Source organism: Lathyrus oleraceus, chromosome 1 (assembly GCF_024323335.1).
Source record: "Lathyrus oleraceus cultivar Zhongwan6 chromosome 1, CAAS_Psat_ZW6_1.0, whole genome shotgun sequence".
Classification (NCBI taxonomy): domain Eukaryota; kingdom Viridiplantae; phylum Streptophyta; class Magnoliopsida; order Fabales; family Fabaceae; genus Lathyrus; species Lathyrus oleraceus.
Window position 1 is genome coordinate 414,237,794 of NC_066579.1, and position 9,121 is coordinate 414,246,914.

The 9,121-nt window shown below is 35.0% G+C and overlaps 1 protein-coding gene across 1 annotated transcript; it reads left to right on the plus strand.

The window, feature by feature from the left end:
* Positions 1-403: 403 nt before the first annotated feature.
* Positions 404-5,144, plus strand: LOC127077118 (uncharacterized). The gene is made up of 3 exons (XM_051018698.1): positions 404-936; positions 3,591-3,767; positions 4,659-5,144. The coding sequence occupies exons 1-3, from the start codon at positions 616-618 to the stop codon at positions 4,785-4,787; spliced, it is 627 nt and encodes a 208-aa protein (XP_050874655.1). The 5' UTR covers positions 404-615; the 3' UTR covers positions 4,788-5,144.
* Positions 5,145-9,121: the final 3,977 nt, after the last annotated feature.

Genomic DNA, 9,121 nt, shown 5'->3' on the forward strand with positions numbered 1-9,121 from the left:
ATTCTTGTTAACTTTTTAATTATTTTTAAAAGCAAATTTATCTTTTAAAAAATATAATGCTCTTTATAAATCAAATATTAGTATTTAGTTGATTAAACTATTATAAAAAATTTAATAAAATAATTATAAAATAAAATTTAATTCATATATACTAAAAGTGTAAATATATTATAGACGGTAAATTAATCATAATCATCAGATTTTTATAAATGTTTTATTATTTTAATCACATATATAAAATTAGATTTTTATAAAACTTTTTACATAAAAATTAAATTTTTATAAAACTTTTTACATAAAAATTGAATTCTTAATTACTATATTTCTTGAATGAAAAAAAGGCGTGGACGGTCCTGATTGGCTACAACACAACCAACAGCAAATGTGAACCATTGGATAAGTCATCCTAAAACCTGGAAACTAAACTATAAAACCCTGCACTCTACAACTAGTTCTCTTTAGAGAGAGAAACAAAAAGTTTTTGTAAAGCGCAGTATATAGAGAGTTCAAAAACGAAATTTCCAATTTTTTTTGAAAACAAAAACAAAAATTATCATTGTTAGAGGTGGATCGGAGGCCCAGGCAGTCGGAGGAAGGCGGATCTGGTTAGTTATCATGGAAGGAGTTGGGGCCCGACTGGGGCGGTCCTCGACCCGTTACGGACCGGCAACGGTTTTCACTGGACCGGTGAGAAAATGGAAGAAGAAATGGGTTCACGTTTCACCTTCTTCCGCTTCCTCTAATTCCAACAACAATACCAATCACAATCATGGTTCTTCTAATGGTAATAATAACGGTTCTCATCTTCTTCTTTATAAGTGGACCCCTATTACTCAAAGCCAGAACGCCAACAATAACGGAAGTAACGGAAATGTTAAGGACGCGCCGCTGGAATCGGTGGAAGAGCCTCCCCGGAGGAAATTTAAATATATTCCGGTATTTTTTTTTACAATGCACTCCTTTTATGAGTTTAGCTTAGGGTTTTATTGGATGAAGATGAATTGATAGGGTTTTATGGATGCTGATTGTTATTTTTTTGTGTTTCTGTTAATTGTTGCACTTTTTTAATGGAATTGATTATTAACTGATCAAGATTGTTGTACATGGTAATTTTGAGTTAGGATTCCTGTAGCTTTACCTTATAGAATATGTTTTTTTCTAATAGTGATTAAAAAACAATGGAGAAAAGGAAGATAAGAAGTTAGAAGTGTGAACTTTGTAGCACCCACTTCTGAAAAAAGGCGGGTCGGTGTTGGACACTGACACGATACTTGTAATTAGGTTCAATTTATTCATTTTTTTTCAAATTATTACTAATGTTGACATGTCAGCGTCGTGTTCGGTGTTTGTGTCTATGTCTGTGCGACCGATCTTAATTTTGTTTTGATAATTTTTTTATTTCAGTGTTTGGCAAGATGCCAAAATGCCATTTTGGCAGCTTTCTGAATGACAGAAGTATTATGTTGCTTGTAACTTATAAGTTGGGATATAGTTTAGCGAAACCAGAATCAGGAACAAGATTTATGACTTTTTGTTAAAGAAATGAAATTCACTTTACCATGAATGTACCGAGATGGAAATGGAGATATGTATGCCTTTTGTTAGAAAGGTGTTGAGTGCTCTGGGGACGAAATAAAGGTAGCCAATGAGAATACTTATAAAAGCGGTGGTAGTTTTTTTTTTCTAGTGTAGGATTTGGAAAATAATTTATGATAAATGAAAGTATGCACCTTATATGATGAATAAAAGAAGAAAGTGGCATGATTCAGATATTGGAATAAGAATTCTATGAAAAGTACCACAGAATGAGAATCAAAGAGTGTTGGAGAGAGACAGAGACTATTTTGGTGGAAATGAAAAGGAAAGATGTCGTAACATAGTAGTTTGTGGCCCTAGACAGAGTCTAATGGAAAGAGAGGGTCTATTCAGCAAAGATACTGAAATTTGCCAAAATATTATTCAATAATTTTTTAGTATTTATTCATGTCGAAATATTGATCACTCCATTGTGTTGGTATATATTCCATAGGATTATTTCTTAATACATCTCTGGGATGGTCTGGGATGGATTGCTGATCACATTTTCAGAATATTGTATATTATCATCTCATTTACTATTTTTTTTTTATGATTATTGATTGATCATCTCAGATAAGCTTTTCTCGTCTGTTCTATAATTATATTAGGCAGTATTATATTATTGTGATAAGACAAACATAATTGTCCACTCAAACGTAAACCCTCAATTTAGTTCTTAAATGGTATTTTAAAAAATGTTCTTAAAAGATTAGCAAGATCAATTTAGTCTTGTAATCACATGAAGTCATAATCTTTGAGTTATATTAATCGAGAAATATTGGATGTTATGCAAATCTCGAGGATCAGAATGTCATTCTAACTACTTTTAATTATGGTGATGCATCTTCAGTTTGTTAGTTCTAGAAACAGTGGTTTGTCAATGCTGCATTGCTGATTGGATTAAAAGTTGAGTTGTTAACACAATTACACTGTCAAATGAGTTTGTTTTCTAAATAACAATTGGTTGATGATCATATACCTAGACCTAACCCTTGGAATTGTTCTGTGTAGTACTGATGCGGTTTTTTACTTTTTTTAGACAGTGCTTGGCATATACCTAGACTGAACATAATAGAATATTTTGTTTGGTTCTCTTTGGTCCAAACTCCACACCAATCCATTTAGTGAAACTAAAACATACCACTTTTAAACTTCATTTCGCATTCTATTTTAAAGTGTAAGGCATAGAAAATATACGTTCCATCCTTGTTTAACACTTATCAAATGCTACCTTAGGGTTCCCTTGGGTAAATCACACTAATGTTGGAAATGGCTTGTGCAACCTTCAATAGTGTTTATTTCCCCACATTGTTCGCCATCAGGTGGAATCTACTACTTAGAGCTATAATCATCCATGGTTGTCAATTTCTGTATTATATTACTCTACAATAGTAGGTATCAAAGTTGAGTTAACTCAAAAAGTTGCTCTTGTAGTAGACTTGGACGCGCATAGATCACCAGTATGAGTACAAATTGTACAATACAATGGCAGTGGCAGTTTTTTTTAAAACCCTAAGATAAGAGCAACAGTTGAATGATATGGGGCTGCAGTAATAACCTCGTAGTTATAGCATTGACACCATAGATGCATTTAGCATCTCAATGTGAACTCATCTATAAACAAGGGTAACGTTGTTGTATTGAGTCTCAACTCTCAACCTTGCAACTCGTCAGCTCCCAGCATGTCTTTGCAAGTCTGTAATGAATCAATGGGCCAACAAGGTGAGTGATCCTAACTCTGATGAGCTGATTCCAGCTCTGACGAGGAGACCCAGTCCCACCATCATTGACTCTTCAGTAATTTTGTTCTCCGTGTTTTAGTCTACCTGGGACTTGAAGTCATCTTTGCTACACTTTCACATTTCTGCCATGACCATGATAAATGATTTCAGTATATTCCTTATTTTGATGCCAATTATCTCGATGGATGATGATAAATTAATTAGTTATGTTAAATGGCACGGGGACTGGGAAGGCATTGTGGTAATATTCTGGACTGTCTGATGATGCAGGTTGCTGTACTAGAGGAGCAGAAAAATGAGGCTACAGAAATTGATGAGGTTGCTGAAAAGGTAGAAGATGAATCTAATCCAATAGAGGCCGATTCAAGTGCAGCAGAACCAACTAGCAAGAATGAGATTTTGGATGAAAAACCTGATATAAATGATGTCCCAATGGAAGAAAGCGAGGTAATCGCTTGCTCATATCTTCACTTACTTCATGTTTATCTGCATACCATTGTATTTTTCTAGAATTTAATAACTCTAGTTCACATTCTATACAATGCCCACATGGATAGATGAAGGAAGATGTTTTTACAGTTATAATAAGGACATGTGTTAATGAGTTGGATAGAAAAATGAAATATGATAGAACATTATGGCATCGTTTGATCTAGATAGCCAACTCCACTTAGTGGGATAAACCTCGGTTGTTGTTGTAATTAGGATATGTGTAATTTGAATAACTGTTGTGTTTTTTTTTTTGCCGTTTCATTGATGATTTATAATCACCTGTTTCTTTTTGAAAGTTATTTTCTGCGGAAAACGATGAAAAGACCCCAAAGATATTTCTTTCACCATTTCTCAGACACAGTTAAAATAAGAATTAAATTGAAGACAAGGAGATATTTTGGTCATTACTCATTATTAATGATAACACATGTTTTTTTAACTAAACGGTTCTTGAGAAAACTTATCTTGTCGTAAATAATCACAACATATTTTCTTTGACTGTTTGAAGTTTTGGGGGGATTGTCCTTAACTTTCTCAATGTATACTGTTCTGTCTGATGTCTTGGGGATCATTAGATTGAGACCTTAATTTTTTCTTTTCCCTCTTTGTTCTTGTTTCAACTTGATAAAAAAAACGAAATGGGCAAGTTTTGGAGTTCAAATAAGCATTACCCAATTTGAAAATTTGTAGTTTAGAATTATTATCATGTAAATAGTAATCTACATGTCTCAAATTTGTCGTGTTTGTTACCAACTCAATTGAAGTCCACAGCAATAACTAGCAAACTATTTGTTATAATTTCTTTTTACTAACTTTCTTATGTATAATGGTGACTTCATATTTCAGCCTCAAGACAAAAATCAGGTAGTACGTCAAGATCTCAATGAGAGTTTGGATTTGAGTTTGGGTTTGACATCACATGATGAGGACCAGGATTCTGATTCAAAAACTAATCAAACTACAGATGGCCAGTAACGCAAGGTGAACTCAAGTGGTACTGAGATATGCGCAGGGTTGCCTCATCATTCTAAGTGAAACAGACTATATATTGGCCTGATGGAAATGAATTTTCACCCTGGCTAGATGTTCACTCCCTGGCTGGTTTAGGTTGGATTATTGTGGTAGCATATGCCCATTGTATGTTATTATTATGCAGCGTCCTTGCTGGTGTAATCAGAATATGTAATGCAAGAACATATACACATTTTCCCAATCATTGGACATAATTTTTTTTCCCAGACAGAATATTCTGGACTGCAAAATCATTCGGAGATGAAATGGATATTTTATTTTTCAAAAATAGAAAATCAATATCCTCACTGATGAGATTCTGCTATTGGTGTCTTATAGTTGTGCTCTTCGAATTGTGTCTAATACCAAGAGTACCATGTGCAAGATGCAAAAGTATGATAGGGATAAATTGAGAAAAAACTTCTTTAGAGCAGAAGCAGCTCCAGATGAGAAGGGGATTTTTCCTTTTGGCAACATAAAAGATTACAAATTGATTATGTACCATAACTCATGTTGCAATTGCAATTTTGCACAACAGGTAATTATGTAGAAAAAAACTGCTAGATCTTCTAGAGAGGCAATGCAATTTGGTTAGTATATCTTAGTATCTATTTCTGTAGCTCAAATATAATAGTATTTTTTTTTCTTCCAAAAACGGGTTTCTTCTTCGGAATTGCTAAATGCACTTTATAGATTGTTATCAAATGTTTTAAGATTCTGGAGGAATATCTTCATACGCATCCAAAATACAAACATTTCAGATTCAAGTCTTTAGGGTACATTAAAAAAATTACGGAGATATATCCCCGTAAACATTCAACGTCTAATTTGCACATTTTTTATTTTTAGAGATATATATTTGAAAGGTATTTAATCAAGAGGGTGACAAAACTCTTTTACCTTTCTCACTTGTTATAATACTCTCAAGCTCTCGAACTCTCATCTCCCAAAATATCTCAACTTACGTTCACTCAAAATCATTCAAGACATTTTACAAATCTTCTTCCATCAACATCAAAACTATGAAATAGCTCATTTAACATCAAACTCCGGTCATATTTGATAAGTTTTTTATGTTTTCTATTAAAATATGTAGAAATTGAGCATTAAGTTATGTAATATGTAGTTTAGATATGTCATTTACATCAACAATGTGTTTGGTTGGTTGTTTTATTGAAAAATGTATTACTTTGGCTATTGGGTCGAACTACATGTTCGCCATTGACGAACTTTGAGTTGTAGAACCTTACGGAGATGCATCCCCGTAAAGTTGTCCCGGGAGATCCACCTAGGTAGTTCATTAAGAGATACTAGAGGAGGAGCATGTTATGTCTGATCATGTTGTTGATGAGCTGCCTAAATGTCGTTGTATCGTGCAGATTGGACAGACTGGTATATACAACAAACTATTTTCGGATGACTATGTAGTGAGAGACGTTATAGATGCCATGATGGAAGATGCACGAGGGACACTGCAGTACAAAAGGCATCGTAGGAACAGGGGGGCTGCAATCCGTCATGCAGAACAATTTATTGTTTTTATATTAAGAGCACTATTTCCTATTATATTTTATTTTGTACTATGGATTTTGAGTTTATTGTATACTATGAATTTATTAACTTATATATATCATTCTTCCATATCCTAAAAGATATATATATCCTGAAATGTATTACCTTTTGCTTGCATCATTAATCCCTGGGTTGACTACAACCTTATCCTGAAGGTCGAGATGAAGATATGTCTATCCAAAGTAGTCGACATTCTCCCATATGATTTTTCGATGTTAAGAAGTTCTATCCAATAAATAAAGGGTTCAGATCTCTAGTTGTTTTCAAAGTGCGGGAGCCAACCACACCTAAGGGTTTGAGATCAATGTTAGTACTAATGACCAAACGTGCTATGGTCAAGAAGTTGTGAAGGTGGTTAGTCATGGAAGGGGCACAACTTAGACACAGTGATAGATTTTCACATATGTATGGACAGCAAGTTCGTCAGCAATTAATACAATGGTGTGAAGGATTTTTGAGCTATGGGGAAGAACATCACGAATAAAGTTATTGGTAAGGTTGCAATCGCTAGAGGAATAAATCTCTAATCTTAAAGGTATGCTTTTGTCGGTGACTATTAGTCAAATAACGCGCATTTGGCAATACAAAATAAGGATTTCTTTCAGCAAAGTGACTTTGATTGTCTCTAAAACATAACTTTTGATAGAGGTTACAAAAGGGGCTCAGCCCATTGGACATGTCCGCTTGCTCGCACTTTTACGCGGAACGAACAAAGATTTTAAGTCAACACCATCTAATATGCTCGTCCCATTCTGCCCCGTGTTTTTTAGGGGCGTAGACATTAAATAACTTTGTGCAATTTTTATGTTTAAAATATGCAGAATCCGCATGCCCTGACCTCATTTTTTTGTGGGGAGGACTAAAATTTTAAGCCCACTCAAACATAATGTGTGCCCCTTCCCGCTCTGATTTTTACAAAATTTTGCAGGGAGGGTCTAAACGGAGCGAACATGCATGTTTTCCACCTCTAACTCTAGGTGGTTGGAGAGAGTGTTTGTAAACAACCTCGAATGTCATGATTTTGAAGATTTGGTTGTGAGGATGTGTTATACCAAAATTATGTCAATTGTAAAATGTGATACCTAAACTTAAGCAAGTCAAACACAAAGCAACAAAGAAAACTTTGGAACCTCTCGAGGATCAAATTACCCCCTCTATTTAATCTCTTGTCTTTAGGTTATAAGAGCTACTCAATTAAAGATAGTCCCATTGGGACGAAATAACTCGACATAGTTGCTAACAAACACATTTTCTCAGCCACTTATAATGGTCATATGCTTACCATGGAGATGATGGATCTTATTAAGAAAAATGTGAGCTAAAGATAAAGTTGTAAACTATCCAAAGAGAATAACAAAATCTGAAAATTTTGTTCGAACAAGATTGTTCATATCTCTTAGATTTTGATGATAACAAAGTATTTAAAGAACAAATGAGTATGCTAACATATTTTCAAATGTGCATGATCACAAACATATAACTAATCCTGATTGAAAACATATGTGGAGAAGCAATATAAGTCAGATTCTAATTGATCAGAATCTGATGACTCTGAATTTATTCATCAATATCTGAAGGTTCAGACTCTGATCTCATGATCTAGATTCTGATGACAACTCAGATTCTGAAGGATTGAAGAACATCTGATCCGTACACTGTACCAAAGCATACTTGTCTTATTAATAGGTCCCTTAGCAATGTGTTTGTTTCATTAAAAGATAAGGGTGCCAAAGGGGTCGAGGTGGGTGGTGCATTACCGTCTCCTCCTGTGTTCGCAAGCGGTAGTAGGCTCATGTGTTTAGCAATGTGTTTGTTTCATTAAAAGATAAGGGTGCCAAAGGGGTCGAGGTGGGTGGTGCATTACCGTCTCCTCCTGTGTTCGCAAGCGGTAGAAGGCTCCTGTGTTCGCAAGCGGTAGTAGGGTTTCCTCATTTGGTATGATCACCGGAGGTGGGAGATGCAAATGAGAGGTAGAAAGCATCTCGAATATTGAAGGAGGACTTTGTGAGTCCATTGTCAAGTGTGTAGTTGATCATGATGACTCTGATAGTTATAAATCAACGAGGACATTTAGAGTTCCAAGTAGTTATTTACGGTTCACCATTCTAACATTAATTGATATGATAAAATGTTGATGAATGTTACCACGGACGTGGCCAATGAGTTCAATCTTGGGGGGAATATGGGAATTTGCTGTCACCCTTCAAGTTTGATATGCGATAAGGAAGGGGGTATTTGCAACCCTCTGACGTCGAGATCAGTTATCATCTATTTGAATATTTGATTGTTTGACCAGAGATGCATGCACACACAAATTCCATAACATCTTGTGCAAGACGTGGTTAGGAGAACGATGCATCTAAACAAACCAAGGTGTCGTGTACCCAGGAACAACCTCCCATGGGAATCTCTTGGAATTTTTGTAACAATTGAGGTCCTGACTCAGACTCCAACGGAATAAAAGGTCTATCTTTCTAGTACATGATACTCTATTTGAAGGAAAAAGTAGAAGCATGAAGTGGTTAGGGCTAGAACTCAGTGGGAAAGGTGATACCAGCAGGGTGTGGGGCATAAAAGTAACATAATTGATTTAAAATAAAGGTCCTAATGGTGGAAAAATAGGGGAAATTATTGATGATGGTGGGCCAACTATTCTAGACAAAGCATCGCCAACAATATTGGTACGTTCCAGAGTATATAATATTTTAAAGTAAAAACCAACAGGC

What these genes read in the sequence shown, in the direction of transcription:
- LOC127077118 (XM_051018698.1), top strand. Translation starts at nt 616, where the DNA reads ATGGAAGGAGTTGGGGCCCGACTGGGGCGGTCCTCGACCCGTTACGGA. An exon ending in GGAAATTTAAATATATTCCG is followed by an intron (nt 937 to 3,590) that starts GTATTTTTTTTT and finishes CTGATGATGCAG; the next exon opens with GTTGCTGTACTAGAGGAGCA. An exon ending in TCCCAATGGAAGAAAGCGAG is followed by an intron (nt 3,768 to 4,658) that starts GTAATCGCTTGC and finishes TTCATATTTCAG; the next exon opens with CCTCAAGACAAAAATCAGGT.